Source organism: Rhyacophila brunnea, unplaced genomic scaffold, assembly GCF_057557595.1.
Source record: "Rhyacophila brunnea isolate RB1 unplaced genomic scaffold, BYU_Rbru_1.0 scaffold_8, whole genome shotgun sequence".
Taxonomy (NCBI): domain Eukaryota; kingdom Metazoa; phylum Arthropoda; class Insecta; order Trichoptera; family Rhyacophilidae; genus Rhyacophila; species Rhyacophila brunnea.
The window spans coordinates 37,907,630-37,927,324 of NW_028233350.1; the positions used below are offsets into that span (position 1 = coordinate 37,907,630).

A 19,695-nucleotide genomic window follows, 5' to 3' on the forward strand; every position below is an offset into this window, starting at 1 on the left:
ATACCCTGAAATTACGCGATAGGTGGGACCGACGAAAATCGCTTAGCGGCCCACATGCCCAACGTAGGTCAAAATGGAGCTTTTATGGTATTTTCAGAGCATAACTCTGGACATTCCTTACACGTTGTAGATAATCTATTTATATAATTTTAAAGCCTTATTATCCTTTATATTTATTTTAAACATTTGATGACTGCATAAAGTATTTTTATTACATAATAGTATTCTTTTAAATCTCTCGATCTAATGTTTCAGTACATCCTTGTGCAGTGGTGTTAAGATTTTTCAGGTTTATTAATTTTTAAACGCATTTATAAAACTATTAGTAAAATTAATGTTGACATTATTATACTTAGTGAAATATTTACGATAAAAAACTATATTTATAATCTCTGTGATCCCAATTTTGACAAGAATTAGGCATTTTATTATTTAAAAAAATGGGCAAGATTTATCACATTTGAAGATAATTCTAAAGATACTGATTATAAGCTGTGTCTTTGACCATTCAAATGTGATAAAACATCCTACGAATAATGATTGTTTTATAATAATTATTGACCTAAGAATAAGGTAGTTTTTTTTAAAATACGCCATTTCTATTGGCGTAGTTAAGCTACAATATACGGCCGTAGCCATAAATTGACAAACTATAACTGAATTAGGGAGTAAAATCATGTTTCACGCGCGTGTTTGAACATGTACCGAACCGGAATGAAATTTTTTTTTCGGATAATAAGGCTTTAAAGTTATATAAATAGATTATCTACAACGTTTAAGGAATGTTCAGGCTAATGCTTTGACAATACCATAAAATCTCCATTTTGACCTTCGATGGGCATATGGGCCCTTAAGTTGAATTCGCGTACGTCGGGATACAACTTTGCATATAAATACATATAAATTTCGTTTAATTGGGACCAAGGACTAACAAAAACACTAGATTAGAAGAAATATATTTAATAAAATTGCAGTTCTTTGAACCTAAATATGTACAAAATATATCAAAATAATTGAGTTACCTACGTAAAAAAGTTATTTCGATGGCTTCATAAAATCTAACAAATTCGTCTGACGACACAATGCCTTCTTTAAGCTAATAATATTTGCATTCCTTGCTTTGCATCAACGCATTCTTCGTTGGAGTCCATGTTGTCTAATATTTTAAGCCTTTTTTAATTGAGGTGAGACCTGTCAAGCTTGCAATACAATTGTCATGTGCTTTTCTGATGGAGCTGGGTCTGAAGTGTTTCCCAACGAAAAAATCAAGAACATCGTAACTCCGAGTTCGCATAAGTCGAGGTAGTACTGTATACTAAACATTCATATAATATTATCTACCATTCCATGTAAATCTGAACAGAAAAATGGGTACTTTTTCCTGAAAAGTTTATATACATTTGACAAAAATCTGTACGAATCTCCCTTATTTTAATGCAGGTAGAGTTTAGTTTTATGTAGGTACTTACTGATAACTCCCCCTAGCTTGATGTAATATTGAGATGTTCATGAATCTTTCGTTTATTTAGGATTTCCGTAGAAGTACCTACTTTATGAAGTAAGTATGAAGTTGCTCAATGTCTTCAAAATTACGCTTAGGATATGCTTATTAATCATGTCAATGTTTATGCTTTTATACAAAATGCACATTTTTAGTTATGCTGCTGGATTATTCACAGTTTTGGCGCAGTTTATTGGGTATCTTTCAGTATCTACCTATTATTATTTATGTTTAATATCGATTTCCGTGCGAGAGTCTTGAATAATTTTGAATATTAAATTGATTATTTGCTCTAAAAATACTGCCATATCCGATATGGTCGACTTAACCGACAGCTGATGTTGAATATTTAATTTACTACTATTGTTGTTAATATTTTGTTTTTGTTTTAAAGTTGGTGCAGAACAACAACATCGCGCGTCGTCCAAATAATGATTTTACTTTTCGTTCTTCATAAAAAAATTACGAGGTGTAAAAACTGTCTTTATTATTTTGTATGTATGTTTAAAAAAAACATGGTGTTACAACGTTACAACGCCATCAAATGCGGCAATTGATTTATAATTACATTTTGTTACACTTAAATTATTATATCATGCTATCTGGCAATACTGCATGTCTACAAAATAGCTAAGTTTACAGGAAAGCCAAAGAATGATTTCATCTTTAGTTTTATGTGAATCTGACGGATTTTGTTATTAATTACACTGTGTTTCAAATGTATTTTAGAACATAATTTTCAATCAAACCTCAGTTTAATTCCCATTTATAATTCAAATACCTACGAAAAATCGATACATAACGATTTTGCCAGTTCTGAAGAGAGAGATACGATACAACCAATTGCTATATAATACTATATGCAAAGGTTTTATCCATGCAATATTATAATATCAACATCTATAAACACGTCAGATAGGACATATTGCCAGGATACCCGCATTATATTGTCGCAATCCAAAGCCAATGTTAAAATACAGAAATTTCAATTTATTTATTTTTAATTTCAATTCAATTCAATTTATTTATTTTTAACATATTGTGGACATTACAAATTATAAAAGACGTTCACAACAAGTTACGACGCTTTAACGCAGATGTCGCCGCGATCGATTCGCCATAAGAGTTGAAAGGGGGCCTCGAAACAGTTCAGACCTGTCATACAATACAATGATTGAAACATGTACCTATATCAAAATCTAAAAAATATAAGTACTTATTTCTCACAATTTGAGTAGGTAAGTACTTAGGTACTACATATTACCCAAAACACAAAAACACCCTACAATTATCGTCAAATGCGTATATAACATACCCGCTCAAAAAGATACGTAGATGTATGTACATACACAAAAAATAAGCCACTTGGTCATATTACTAGAACTGACATCTTCAATAATAATATTATTTGTTTGTTGAAGAATGTGAATTAACAATATTCTACCAGGTACCTTGGTAGCTATTTTTAATCCTGGGGGGGGGCTCAAAATCAGTCAGTGCCTCGGGCCTCCCATGTCGCTAAACCCACCATTGCTTACATCGTGTTCTGTAACTCACGGGTTCAGATCAAATGAGTTGAAAATAGTGTGCTGACAGCAATGTTGCCATCTTTTTCTATGCTGATTATAGTACAAAGGCGTAAAAATTATAGTATTTCTAAAAAATATATAGTACAGGAACATTTTTCTTCTTGAATCCTTTAAGATAATAGTATTTTGGTATATTTGGCGTACAATTATAGTATTTTACATTTTTCGCAGAATTAAAATTATAGTATTGTACTATACTTATAGTACGGTTGGCATCACTGACTGACAGTCCGCACCACACGTCATCTGTCACTGATAAAATCCCGCGTCTTGGTCACAGTCTTTTGGACGTCCCGAATTATTGTTATGTTTTCCCCAATAAAATTCCTATATGACAAGAAAACTAGGGAAAAGGATGCAGGCATAGCGAGGAGTTTCTGTCAACAAGTCTATTTGACATTCGCCAGAAGCACCACGTTTGAAATGCGAATATTCTCTGCTATTCTATTAATTTCGTGGTCCACGTATCGGAGTTGTATATGCAATTGGAAAAGTCAATTATTAAATTTCTAATGTCCGTGGGCTATTTGGGATTATAATCTATTCGATTTTATAACATATTCAATAGATTCATTAAATTTCTCTTTTTTTATGAAGGACACGGAGAATCATTACAGAAATTCTATCGATATTTATTAATTACGACATACAGTAACACAGCCACTCACGCGTAGGTACCACAAAAAATTACGATATTTTCTTACACAAAAATTCTGTCTATGGTCCATTGATTATTTATATCAAAGAGTATTAAATTTGTCATTATTAGGTTGGTATTCCATTTTCAAATTTCACTTTCTAAAACATTCATAGTTTATTATTCCATAGCTTGATGCTACATTCGTGCCTGTCATATTTTTTCACTTCATCTCTAAATCTAATGACTGGCAAATATCTTTTTAAACGCGATAAGTACCTATTATTTGCTTTGGCTTTGTACGGGTAGTATAGAAATTTTACTAAGCACACTCGTTGGGCAAGCATAGTCATTATGCTCTATGACTTAGAATTAAATTGGACAATGCTTCATAACGAGGTGAATGTTGAAGGCGGCAAATAAAGAATCCGCTTGCTTGCAATTATTTCGTTTTGTTCCAATGCTTTTAAAAAAAATATTACAAGCAGAATAAATGAGTACTTATACGACAAAGATATCGAAGAAAAACTTCTATATTATTATAGATGAAGCTTAAATAATATATTAATTTTAACCAAAAATTAGCTATAGTATGCTGATTAGTGATCAAGTTAGCTATAATAGTGATTTTGCTTTTCATTTGAAAATAACTTCACACTTCTAAATTTGCAGGACGTATGACATGCCAATCTGTAACGATGAGCAGATAAATAACCAATAATAAACACAACATTATTATTTTGTTGCAAAATCCTGTAAAATCATGTAAATAAATAGCTTAAACACAATGAATTTCAAAAAGTGACAGCGACTAGCGACTGCTTGATTATTATGAAATGCCAACTTAACGATATTAATATCTGTTCAGTTTACCAACTTCACCATGCTTCATTCGTTCGGTAAATGCGTTCAAATGTCATAGTATAAATTATAGTCTATAAGTCTCCTGTATAATTCCAAATTATTTGCTACCTATAACAATGTCATTAGGTATGACGATTATTACATCATTGCATACGAGTTGTTATTATCAATGTAGACTAGTATGTATCAAGATACTGAAGTTGTATGAAGAAGATGATTCTCTGAATTCAATCAAATGCCAAGCACACGAAGGTTATACGTAAGAAGAATAGCCGAATCTGGAAAAGCTAATGTTAGCACAGATAAAGTCAAAGCCAAGATCACGACTTTTTCTCTACCAATGACAATGTTTAGCATCGTCGAGGATAACGACTACAAAACATAATAAACTGTTATAATTGACCTGGCATTTTAACTGTATGACTCAATTACCAGATTATGAGGAACGGTCGTGCACACAGGAGGTGAGCGGTCTTTGGCCTGAACCGCTTCCAACTTTATATATTATAATATTATAAACGATTTGGCGAATATATTTTGAAATAAAGTGCATCGATACACGAAAAATTGTATCTGCAACATACCATTACTAGGTACTTAGGTACATAGGAATAGTGATTATACCGGTAGTCCCAGAAGTACCCGACCCGACGTATAGATAGCAGTTGTTGTTTGAAAATAGTGACCATGATAGAAAGTACCAACCTTATAAAGCCTAAGTTTGAAGTTTGACGACGCTACGTTGTTCAGTAATTATTTGTCAGCCATCAACAGTGAACGCTCTCAGTGAATTTGTAAACATGGAAAAAATTGGTCATATTTATTTGATAAAATACTTTCATTTGACAGGCTTCAGTCCAACCAATATCAAAGCGGCGCTAGATTCTACTCTGGGGGTGTCTGCTCCTTTGTTTACAACAGTAACATATTGGGTGGCTGAGTTTAAACGAGGCTATACGAGCTGCCAAGACGAACATCGCAGTGGTCGACCAAATGAGGTGACCATGCCATAAATAGTGACGAAAATCCACAAAATGGTATTGGATGAACGTCGACTGAATTGCGCGAGCTAGTAGACATGGTAGGCTTTTCATAAAGTGTGCTGTACATCACATATTGACTGAAAATTTGGTCATGAGAAAGCTGTGCGCAAGGTGGGTGCCGCGATTACTCACAATGGAACAAAAACAGCATCGTGAGGATGTTTCAATCGAGTGTTTGGCGAAGTTTCACTGCAATAAAGCAGAGTTTTTGCGTCTATTCTTAACCATGGATAAAACATGGGTCTATCACTTCACACCTGAGACGAAAGAACAGTCAAAACAATTGATTGAAAGGGGAGAATCGGCTCCAAAGAAGGCGAAGACAGTTCCATCTGCAGGCAAGGTCATGGCGTCAGTTTTTTGGGGTACGCGGGGGGTAATTTTCATTGGTTATCTTCAGAAAGGAAAATCAATCAACGGCGTGTATTATGCAAACTTATTGCAGCGTTTGAATGATGAAATCAAGAAAAAACAACCGCATTTGGCGAAAAAGAAAGTTTCGTTTCATCAGGACAATTCATCAGTTCACACATCCGTTATCGCGAGGGCCAAAATCAATGAGTTAAAGTACGAATTGCTTCCTCACGCACTCTATTCGCCAGATTTAGCCCCCTCGAATTATTTTCTGTTTCCAAACTTGAAAAAATGGCTCGGTGGTAAAAGATTTGCCAACAATGAAGAGGTGGAGTCGGAGGTTGATGGTTATTTTGAGGATCTCGACGATTCTCACCATAAACAGGGTATCAATGCTATTGAACATCGCTGGAAAAAGTGTATCGACCTAAAAGAAGACTACGTAGAGAAATTTAAAAAAAAAATCCCAAATTTTTTGTGTTTTCTTTGTTAGGTCGGGTACTTCTGGGACCACCCTCGTATATGCATAATTTCGTCATCATTGCAGTCGGGATAAATAGTATTAATTTAAGTAAAACACAATCTATAGTACTTATTCAAACTTCTCCTAACTTCCCTCATGCTTGTATGTCTGCCATTTTATAATAGTTCAAATGTCAAGATTCCGCGAGCCTATTCTGAGGTTTCGTCAAAAAGTGTATAAAGCCTTTGGAATTGAGAAATATATATACTTACCTAATAGTTTTTTCATGATTTTTTTAAACCGATATTTGCGTGGTGGTTATTATTGAAAAAAAAATTGTAAAAACAACACTTCTATAGACACAAAATCATTACAAAATATACCCTATGTTTATTTGTTATCAGCATTCTTACCTTGTCCAACTTTAAATACCTCAGTTAAGGGTAGGGTTTCCACGGTTTTCATGCTATTTGAAGGGTTCCTCCAGACAACAAGGTTGAGAATCATTATGACAGGTTGAGTTTCCGCTATTAGTGACACTCCAGTTTCATTTTATATCGCTGTCATTTTGTTCATAAGCAATCAAAAAGTGTTTTGTGGTATTTGAAAATAGGAAATTACTGAAGCGAAGTCATTAGTCACAGAAATGCATTTTTATAGAAGTGTCATTGTCTGAAACCTGTATATTATTTTCTATTTGCAAAAAGTAACCACTGGTTGACATTTTTTCCGGCCACTATCATTTGTGAATAAAAAGTAGTTTCCGGATTTATTACCATTATTATATTTTAAATAATTTATTTCTCATTGACTTTTCCAGTATGTATTAAATCAGCGATGCTCAACCCGCGGCCCCGCATGCCGGTTATTTTGACCCACCTTTCATAACTATCTAGGTGCACTGTTTTCCGTGAAACGTCTTTTACAGCGCGCGCCCATAAGAACGGCGGGCCGTTGCATTTTTATGTATGTATCCTGCGCAGACAGACATACCTCGCCGGCCAGCTTTCAAATTGCCTACGGCGGAAGGGTCGACAGGCGAGTGGGGGGGGGGGGGGGTCAAATGCTGCATTCGCGCTCGCGCATAATGCTGCTATTTATACGTTAATTATGACTTTTAACTTTTAGGTATTATGCTGTAAATATAGTTATAATCGATATACGTGCTATACGTCATTTCCCAACTCGTTATCCATAGGTAAACGTGGCGTTTAAGAACTTCCGCCATTGGTACAGGTACAGCTCCATCGAACTGTTCCGGATAGCAGATGACAGAGCAAAGATCGGCCTTATAGAAGCCGACCTCCGATAGCAAGTAGCACGATAAAAAGAATATATCGATACCATCTTTCAATATGGAAACAACTCAAAAAACCTTGTTCCAAGATAATGGCATTGGAATTTTTGGCTGAAATTCTCATTTTAATTTTAAAGCCTTGATTTTGAGGAAAATGCATTTTTTTAAAAAAAAAATAGTTTAATGAAATTCAGCAGTGCACAATGAAATTTAATAAGGAATTAACCCAGAAATTCCAGTATATAACTGAATTAAGGATTAATCTCAGAAAGGGTTTATCGATTTTATGACACATTGAAGAAATTTTTGACTCTTTTTTGCTGAATTGTAAAGAAAAGACCTTTCTACATCGAATGGCATTATTAACTCAAAACCTTGAAGTTATATCGATATAATATTGGCGACAATATGGCTTGCTGCGCGGCGTATATAACGAAGAATATGCGTCAATTTGTAGTTTAAAAAAATCTACAGTTTTTACGCTCCGTGTCTCTTCACGAGTCAAGACATATTACATACGCATTTTTTTCGAAGTATTTTTGTTTGTAATAGTAAACATTTTTAACTTTTATTTTATTATGGTAATGTTCAAACAGTAAAATTATTAAAGTTCTTTTTTATCATGCAAGTGGTAGTAGGTAATGAAAAATAGTTATGAGTTTTATTTATCAGCAGTCCAATAATAAAAATTCACATGGCTTGTTTTCATAACGCCTACCAAGTACTGACAGAAAGAAAATGATTTTTCTTCGATGTTTCATTTATTTTATGCAGTCGCGAGAAAATATTGGTTTCCAAAGTGGTTCTTTGCAAATCATATACACGGGGTTATGTAAATCCAACAGGTGTCACTGACTTACACAGTTACCCCACCATTCATAGCTTCTCGCCGCTTCACAAACGCACTTTCCTGGTACATTCCTCATACCCAGACACTCTACACATTGACTCTAGCTATATACACCTGCTCATATATTCTATACACAATGCTGCTATCGGCGGCTATCGAAAGTAGTTTATCATATTTATGTATTGAGGTATTATAATGGTTACAGTAAGTTAGCCGTCTAAACCGTCAAAATTATCTATCTCGCTCTAAAAGTAAACACAGCCAAGAGAGGTGCTGCTAACTTATTGTAACAATTTATTATAATACATCAATACATAAATATGTATGTTAAACTACCCTCGATAGCTGCCGATAGTTACCGATATCGGCCTTGTGTATAGAATAATAATGCGCTGGCCTGCATTTATAACTGACCGTTAAGGGTGGTTATCAAGAGAATGGGACAACTGGACGCCAGGACAATTGGACGCCGCACTGTCTTAGGCACGTATACAGAACGCAGACGAGGAATTTTAACCAGTTTCTATCTACTACTTCGTAGTTTTAATTCATTTTACTCTTAACATAATGTTTTTTTTATTGCGGATTGAGAATTATCATGCCCAAGGCTTTATATAAAATAAAAAACTCTTTTTTCGTTGGAACTTAAACATATGCACGATTAAATCATTATTTACATGTGCATATTTAAATTCTCACTAACTATTTAATCATAATATAATAATTTAAATATAAATAATAATATTAAGTATCTATAGGTACCTAACGTCTATTTAATTTCGAATTGCGTGGCGTCCAGTTGTCCCGGTGTCAAATCGTCCTAGACCCGTTATCGAATGCGCGTGGCTTGACGGTCATAATAATTGTTTGGATCATTAGTGTCGTATCGGTATATTAAAGGAAATATTGGATGCTTCAGGGAGTTGCATTTATTTTTTTGCCATGGATCTTCCAGTGTCTCAGGTCTTGCGTGTATACGATGCCGAGAGGAGAGGGTAAACCTGTTCAGAAGACTGTTCAACAGCCAAATCACACGGGTCACGATCCTCAGTCATGAGATCCTGACGAAGAATATTATAAAGTAATATTCCACGAAACCTCCCTCCCACCTTGTGTGCGCGCCTGTATGCAATGCCTAGTCCAGACATTTATTTTATACAATGCTCATTTTTTCACGTACATAAATGCATCTTGGAGTGCACTAGACACCATAACCTCTAGTGCAGTGTTCGGAGAACAGAGGTAATCGAGGTCTATATTAATGGTTTTCATAATGTGTAACATACCTCTATGTGTGTAACTCTTTACACAAAAAATCGTGAAAAACTCACGATTTTTTTCACGGCACAATCTATACAATATAATCTTATTATTATTTGTTGATGTCGAATAAATTAATTATTGCTTGCATTCATTTACCACACTGTACGATTTGCTTATTTCGTGAATAATATGCATAATAAGCATATCATTTTCTTATCATATTTACGTCATTGCCTATCATAGGATGAATCAAAAATATCGTAATTAGTATTTTAGATTTCATAATAATCTTAGTTTGTAATATATATACCTATATATTTAAATTTACACCTCTGACACACTCACTCATAATAGCATTACAGCTTGGAAATAATATAATTAGTAATTTTCAGTTTGATCTACGAGGGTGGGTCAATAATTCCTTAGAAAAAAGCATTAAAACAGTTTTTATTTTTGTATTTTTTTTTTATTTCTCAACATAATCTCCTTGGAGCTCAATACACTTGGTCAGACGTTTCTCAATTTTTTTTAAACCGTCAGAAAAATAAGTTTTCGGAAGGTCCTCAAAATAAGCATTTGTCCGATCGATGACTTCTTCATTTGAAAAAAAACGTTGTCCACTTAGCCATTTTTTTAAGTTTGTGAAAAGGAAAAAGTCACTGGGGGCTAAATCTGGCGAATACGGTGGGTGGTCGACCAATTCGAACTTCAATTCTTCAATTTTAGCCATTAATCGTAAACATGTGTGAACACGGGCATTGTCCTGATGAAAGAGGATTTTTTTCCTGTTTAAATGAGGCCGTTTTTCTTCAATTTCGTTTTTTAGCTGGTCCAATAAAGATGCATAATAATTCCCTGTTATTGTTTTTCCTTTTTCCAAATAGTCAACGAAAATAATTTCACGTGCATCCCAAAATACAGTAGCCATAACCTTACCAGCTGATTTTACGGTTTTCGCCTTCTTTGGACATGGTTTGTCTTCGCAATCCACTGCTTTGACTGTTCTTTCGTCTCGGGAGTATAGTGGTGTATCCATGTTTCATCTACAGTCACAAAGCGACGAAAAAATTCATCCGGATTGCGTTGCATGAGCGACAACAGGGCTTTAGAGGCCACCACCCTATTGCGTTTATTGTCGACTGTGAGCAAACGCGGCACCCATCTTGCAGAAATATTTTTCATGCCCAATTTGTCATGTAAAATAGAAATGACGCTACCTTTTGAGATCCCTGTAACCTCAATTATCTCACTCAACTTTAATCTTCGGTCACTTAACACCATATCGTGGATTTTATTGATCATTTCTGGTGTAGTCACCTCTACAGGACGTCCTGAGCGTGGTTCATCCTTTGTTGATGTACGACCACGTTTAAATTCATTTAACCAGTTATAAATAGTTGCAAGTGAAGGAGCAGATATGCCGTGAACTAAATCCAACTCATTTTTTATTTCCTTTGCTGTTAACCTTTTTATATTAAAATGTTTAATAACAGCTCTAAACTCAATTTTCTCCATTTTCCATTTTTCCATTTTTCACAAGCAATTTTTTTTTTTAAATGTACGAGAAACACACAACAACCCGACCAATCTGATTGAAACTTCGCAGCATACTGAATCGGTAGTGCCGCTGCATGAAAACAAACCGCTTACAGTACTAGTCGCGCCACCTGTCGGCTTTTCTAAGGACTTATTGACCCACCCTCGTAACATGCGTATAAATAAGAATACGTCATGCGAATTAAATTGTGTATTTACGCGCTTTCGGGTACCTATTACAATCTTCGCTAAGTTAGAGCGGCCGGTTTTGCAATTAAATCGAGTTTAAAGACCGTAGCTATTATGGATATACCATCAATCCATCATAAATCGTCCGGTGTTCGAATTAAATTTAGAACGAAGCTCCCAGTATAAAAATCACAGTATAATAATTACAAGATAAAAAGAACTTTTTATATACCACGTTTTTAAATTTTCTGTTGAATCATATAAACTTGACAATTCTATGTATTAATAAATACATTCTCATCATCATTCACTCATATCACTCATAATCATTTTGACATTTCATATTGATTTCCATAGTAACGCACGTATATATTAATAATTTAGTTGCTAGGACTGGACTGGAGGACACAAGAAAAGATGTGTACTGGACAAACAAGAATACGAGCTAATAAAAACGTTATAAAAGATATTTAATGTTATGTCAAATGTTAGCATGTTGCGCCCTCACTCAGCAGCAGTAGCGGAGGGTGGAGGTAGGCTGTTAAGATCTGCCATAAATAGTTCACAATAAACTTTGTTAGTCATATGTATTTCTTTTTATTAAACTAAGACTACAATTTACAAATAGTGTTAGTTTTAAAAAAATCAATTAAACCCTGCCTAAACAAAACCATAATAGTTTTGGTATTGGTACTTTGGACTATACAACAAAATTGTCCACACCTTTTCATTCATACTTTTTTGTTTTCGTTGGATTAAGAATACATATTATTACACATATTGTTGGTTCATTTTTTTAAATTCATTAAGCCCTGCCTAAACCAAATTATACTAGATAAAAATATTATTTTAACTATAAAAGATCCAAACTTATGTATGATTTAATTGCATAATTTTAGATAGTTTCTAGATATACGAGTATTTTTTGACTACTATCTATTATGGCTTGGTTTCGCATGGTTTAATTGAATTTTAAAAACTAACCAATACCATCTGTAAATAAATTGTTGTCTTATTTCAATAAAAACAAACACATATGACTGGACAATGTTTAGTGTGCACCATTTATGGCGGGTCTTAACAGCCTACCTCCACCCTTCAATAAATTGTAGTCTTATTTCAATAAAAACAAACACATGACTGGACAAAGTTTAGTGTGCACCATTTATGGCGGATCTTAACAGCCTACCTCCACCCTTCGCCACTAATATACTGGTGGATCTATACTAGGCGATTAGGCCAAATTTATTTTTTGACCTCACGTTTGTGTTTAGAGATTATAAATTCAACCATCAATGCACCACTTCAATGTGACTGATTGCACTCGACATTGAGTGTTAAATAATGGTTATTGGCATTGAAAATATGGTTATCTGCGTTATCACTCTTATCACGATTCTATTTAGACCTAATCACACAAAACGTGTAAAAAAACGCTGTATTCGGTGATTTAAAAATGAGCATCTGTTTATTTATTTGCATTACGTTTGTAGGCACTTCAGTGTAAAAGTAATCAGTGATAAGGTCTGTACACAATAGTAAAAATGTGGTTACTGTATTATGTTTATTATAAAAAAATACCTGAAACAGTAGTCATCCATTGCGACGATTCCATATTAAATGAATATCTTGTAATATCACGGTTTAACCAGGCTGCTATAATTATCCAATATTAGTAATTAACGATTTTATATTATTAAAATATTTTATTGGATACAATTAATTGAGTATAGTAAAATCAGGTATTTAAAATAACTTATCGGTATGGCGTCTGAAAAAAGAGTCCTCCATGCATTAAGACGATACATCAGTGAAACGGCAAATAATTTTCAACTATAGGCGCGACGAAATTTTGGACGCGCTGGCATTCGGAGAGAGAACGTTGAGCTGGGAACACGTCAATTTGTTTCGTGATGGCGACGGGGGTATTAATTCTTAAATCGTGTAAAGATGACTAAAAACGTTACCCATTTACTTGAAAAAGAAAACATGTCAATGAATATATTGTTATTGTTACTAATAGAACAATAAACAGAACATTAAATGGACGCATGTTGGATTTATATGACAAATTATATTTCGTTTGGCATGCGTCATTTGCACCAGCGACCAACAAACCGCGCATCGCCTAGCCACGATCTTTTTAGACCGTGCCTCAACTGAGGTATAGCCTTAACTATAAGCTCTATTATATAGGTCGAACACTGCACATTCTTCTATTATCACATACATGGAATCCTCTCACGGGCTAGCGTCACCGTGAGAATATCTACGGATATAATAATCTGTATTGGGGATATAGCAGATGTTCCACAAAATCATCATAAACTATCGGTGCTATGATGTGAACATTACACTTAATATTATTACACCCTCTACAGCATTATGGGAATGTCGCTAGTTCTTAAAATTGCATAATAAATCTAGTTGAATCAGTACTTAATAATCTTAAATTTATCCCTTATTTATTTATATAAAACATCCCATGCTATAATATTTAACAATATAACAATCTGTTGAACGGTTACTTTGAATTGTGCAATTATTCCAATGCCGTCTCCAGCAGTCTCCTTAATGCCAACCAGATAATTGTCACAGTTACCTCTCGACTAAAGTTTACATATTTCTTTCTCAGGTTTCGGAATGCGCAGACCTCGTGATAGAGATTCCCGGAAACCAGGGGCAGGAGGGTTCCTTCTACCGACTCGACTATCATCCGCCACGGGGGTATCCACCGCCGAATACCACAATAGCGTCGAAGGACATCGGTGACGTCATCCAATTCTCACAGGGTCTCCCTGGCACCAAGTATGACTTCTGGTTATACTACTCTAACGCCACCGTGAACGAACTTCTCACCTGGTCAGCGTCAATAACCACAGGTAATTATCTGACAATTTACCTTAAAATAGTATTACTTTGTCGAATTTACAACAGATGATTGTTTTGTGTATAACCAGGGGGGGGGGCAAACTTTTTGGATGGAGGGCCAAATTCAAGAATTCAAAATGAGCGGCGGGCCGCAAGTAAAATACCATTTTTAGATATACACTATTTATTATCACGGAAAATAAACATTACAAAATAATGAGAAGAATGAAACTGTTCTACATTTTTTAACATTTTTAAAAATTCAGGTGTTAATTTTGTAGTGATTCTCAAAACTGCTTGTAAATGGGCATCGGAGATATTTTATCGTAAAGAATTTTTATTGAGGTTCATGATCAAAAATGTTTGTTCACATTATATAGGTTGATCCAAAAATAACGAACATTTTTCTTGCATAATTTTCGGGCATTGTAAAATTTGGAGATTTTTTCACGACGGTGCAATTCTCTTAAATCAGTGTCACACATGCAGATCAATAATCTCAAGTTGTAGCTCTGTTGGTACACTATCAATATCTATCGAAAATGAATCGCGTACTATTGCTAAAGAAATTTTAAATTTTAAAATAATAATAATTGTCAATATTTTTTAAAAAATTATAAAAAAGTTATTCGTAATCAGAAGTACAATTAATGATGGCGGGCCGCAAAAAAATACCCGGCGGGCCACATGCGGCCCGCGGGCCGCAGTTTGCCCCCCCTGGTATATACCAACGTTTTTGTAGCGGCTATTTATTACAAACATTTGTATACTTAATTAAATTTGTACCTAATCAATAAATCACTTAATATGTTATTTTAAAGAAATTAAATAAAACTCCACCTACATACATAATATTTTTTGTTCATATTTAATTTTTAATTCGATTACGCCTTCGCTAAATCAATCAATACTGTTGACCAGCGTTGCCAACAGCATTTTTCTTGCCAGATCTATCATTTTTAAATAGGCATTGAAAGATATACATCTGGCAGTTTTTGGACACCGCAAACAGCTTAAAACTTCACCTAGTAAAGCTGGAATATTACACCAGATTTACTCGAAAATCAACATGCTTGTCTTACGTAGGTACTTTATACCTATATGTTACTAGGAAATAATACCAGGTGGCAGCGTCACCTGTCACCATTCTTGTCGATGCGCTCAATGCGTTCAGTGTGTTCAATTAGCAGAGATAATATGGATAATGTGTCTGTGTGTATTGCTCTGTGTTGCAGACATATAAATCACGACAAATATCATATACCTATATATTATAATTAATACACTAAATCTTACATCTAGCAAAATGTCGACTTTATTAATTCTTACCTGCATTAATTTTAAATTCTATGACCTATTCATTCTATTAGTTGTAAAATACTAAATTCTTAGTGTACGTTCTGAGTGGCAGCGTTCGGCGCAGCGTTGAGCGTTTTGCGCAACTCAAACGTATAACCGTGTGTGAAAATGTTCGTAGACAATGTCTTTTTTTGGTTATACATTTATACGGTTATACGTTTGAGCTGCGCAAAACGCTCAACGCTGCGCCGAACGCTGGCACTGAGGCCTCACACTTAAATACGATGTTTACAATTTTATTGTGACAAATTTTTTTGAAGTGATAAGTGTGTGTATAGATTCACCATCATAAATCATCAGGTGTTCGAATTTAGAACTTAGCTCATCATAGTATAAAAACCATTGAGTGATATGTCAAATATTAACATGTGGCGCCCTCAGCGGACAACTTGTATGACGGATCTGTAGACATTTTTCCAATTTTGAAAAAAAAAATACCATTTTATTTTGCCATCTGTCTTGTTTTTGTGAATGAGAGTGGCAACACTGCTGTTGACAAATTTTAGAAATAACTCATGATACAGATACATATAGGTAATGTAGGTAACTGTTTGTGATATTATACATTATAAATGTATACAGTGGGCCTTCATCATACAATTAATGTAGACAATCTTAAATAAATTATTTATTTAATAACTCATTTCTGCAGTTGACGTGATGTGGGCTGACATTAACATTAATATCTTCCTACGTAAAAAAATCACCTTTGCATAATATATGCTTAGAATTGGATTTGCTCGTTGTGAAACGTTAAAAGGTTACAAAAACGTGTACTATATTAAAACCTATTCAGAAAGTTTAAAATTTATATTCAATGCGTTATCTCGATTCGCCTTGGAGATGAGTTCAATTGAATCAAAGCGTAATTGATCTTGATTACTCTTACACGATCCACATCACTTAAAAAAACAAACCCGCGATGAGTTCGCGTTTTAAAGCAGGATTTATTGAATCACCTTTCACCACTGCTACAGAAGCTGACTGCAAATCAGTTATTGTCCGGCAACTTCATCTTGGCTACGTGGCAAATCTGTGAACTACGTACAGCTAATCGAACTTCCGGTTTCAAATTAGGAACGCCCCCAAATTTTTCATTACATTTTTGACACTTCGTATTGGACGCATCTATCAATTTACGTAATTTGAAGCTTTTTATATTCAAAAGATGTCTAAAACAATACGAAATGATGTTCGAATTATTATCAGTAAACTTTTGATTGCAACAGGCATACAATACTTTCAACAAGCCCATTTGACGGGTTCCTGTCATGTCAGGTATGTCAAAATTCAGTGTTGTAATACTAGAAATATTTCCCCAAATACTGGAAATTATGTTTGTATATTATAAAGTTATGTGTATCGTAATCTATTTTATTAATATTTTTAGACGTATAATAATTAAGTATAAATGATCATTAGTTAGATAATGAATTGTCCTATTTTTTCCTAATTATTTTCCTAATTTTTAAACCGATAAGTAGGTACATATTGTTTTAAAATTTATGTAAGGTGGATATAATTTAATTTATAGAAAATTATTTTCACAGTATGTGTTTCTACAACAATTTTACTAAAAATACGATATAAAGACATCATTTGTAAATTATAAAACATGTGATTGGGTCATCAATATAATATTGAATATGTTATATCTTTCTACTTCTTGTTTTTTAGTCATAATTTGTGTTCTAGTTATTTAATTAATAAATACCTGCAGCAATATTATCAGTTAATGTGGGTTCAATGATACATTTCCTTCCAAATTCAATAATTACGCTGTATTAATTAACCTAATATAATAGTAATAATTAAGAGGTGAAATTATTTGAAAAAAAAATTCTATTGATATTTATTGAACAATAATTAGACTTATAAATTAATGTACTTATAAACTTACTGAGAATAGAATTGATATAAACTAAAAACCTAATTTCGCGGGATATGTTTTTTCAAAAAATGACAACACTGTGAAATATTCTATACGCGATAAGAGCGACTTCCTGTTGTTGCCTAAATAATGTTGTCGTACAGTAACCATAAATTTAATGTCTTCAATGTTAGTTATCATTGGAATTGTATTGGGAATAAAAATAATCTTAGTAAAAACAAATTTTGCTTTTACTTGACAATCTTTTGGAAATCCTTATTCAGCACTCGAATTGGACCGGATCGCACCGGAGCGCAGCACCGATTCGTGAAGTCCTAAAGACTACCGATCCGTCTCGTGGAATAATTAAAAATGGCATTTCGGTCCGGGAATTATTATGAAAGAACGTTGTCTACCCAAATCCTGTCTAAAGCGTCAATTACATTGAGCTACTTTACGAGCTGCTTGTTGGTGAATTTACAATCTGTCTGTAAAGTCGCCCAATGTCATCATTAAACAAGTTAACGAGCAGATTGTAAACAATCTACCGATAAAAGTTGAAAGCCGGTCACACGCCGGCGTGTGGGCCTACTGCGTCTGCGCAGTAGAGCGCAGTAGCAACCTCCCAGTAAAAAAAACGAACTACGTTCTGTCAAAATAGTCGCTGGCTTGTGGCTTCTCGGCGAATGGAAAATTTTGTGTGTCATTATCACAATCGCAGTAGCTGAAACGCCCGCTTTCAAATTCGCCAACAAACAGCTCGTAAAGTAGCTCAATGTAATTGACGCATAAAGACTGTTGTTGCAATTATCCGTCTAAAGTAGGTATATAACAAAAAATATCGAGCTCTTCGATTCAAAAACTTTTCAATTTCGAGCGCTAGGTACTTATACGTACTTTTGCCACCTGACAATTTTGATATTTCTAAAGGTGTTATGTATTCACTTAGCTCAGGGGTAGTCAACCTGTCCCTACCGCCCACTAGTGGGCGTTCCAACTTTCATGGTGGGCGGTAGGGGTTTTAAAAACATTTTCATTATGTTTTCATAAAATTCCCCGTGACAATTTGCATAAACTATTGAAGCAAAATATTGGAGAAACTATAATGATACCCTCTATAAAAGAATTTATCTCAACAGTAATGCATCGGGATATACCTGAAATTGAAGGTGAATGACTGGATGAAAAATCCCTTTACCGCAAATATTGCGTAAATACATTGTATAAAGTAAAGTTACTTCCCTACTTTATAAATCACCATTACTGTGGAACCGGTGGGCGGCTAGAAAATTGTACTACTAACTGAGATACAAAAGTCGGCGGTAAGTATAAAAAGCTTGACTACCCCTGACTTAGCTCATTTAAATTGGGACCTTAAGAAAAGGTATGTACTTAATGAAAATAATATTGCATAATACAAATAGAGCGGGCCTCATCATTTGCGACCTCTTGGGACCAATGCAAATAGTATTAAATTAGATTTCGAAAAATATAAGATCTAATTATAGTGGATACACGCAACAAATTTAATATCAATATTTTTGGTTAGGGATTGTGATTGGCGGAACAAAAACATGTTTTCCCCTCAGTATTTGTACCAAACTATGTAATATAAAATCTGTAGGTACAATTTGTATAGTTTATGTAAAAAAAGTTCTTTTAAGTCATTTACCTTGCTTTTTCCTCCATCACCCGCCACGTATCCACGCCAGTTATTCAGACGCATACCGTGGCGTAATGAACGTTGTGCGCCCTTCAATTTTATGCCCCAGGAGTAACTTCACAAGACGTGTACTAGAGTGTGCGTGATTCATATTCTGATATAATATATATGTTCGCTCCTTGGCGGAGAATTTGGACCTCCACAGAGTATAAGTAATATTAACAAACTCATTTCTGCTAGGAACGATGACTTTTTGCACTCTGATCAGTTTTGGCACAAATATTAAAGTAGCATATTGGTAATGCGTTTATAAAACAATAATTAATTGTCGGTTCAATGAGTGAGA

The 19,695-nt window shown here is 34.3% G+C and overlaps 1 protein-coding gene across 1 annotated transcript in view; it reads left to right on the forward strand.

Annotated features, from left to right (window-relative positions):
- The window catches only part of LOC147064193 (tyrosine-protein phosphatase 10D-like), a 183,321-nt gene that overhangs the window by 115,599 nt on the left and 48,027 nt on the right, over positions 1–19,695 (forward strand). Inside the window, exon 2 of the mRNA XM_085959245.1 lies at positions 14,222–14,468. Coding sequence (XP_085815371.1) covers positions 14,222–14,468 — 247 coding nt within the window. The remainder of the gene's footprint in view (positions 1–14,221; positions 14,469–19,695) is intronic.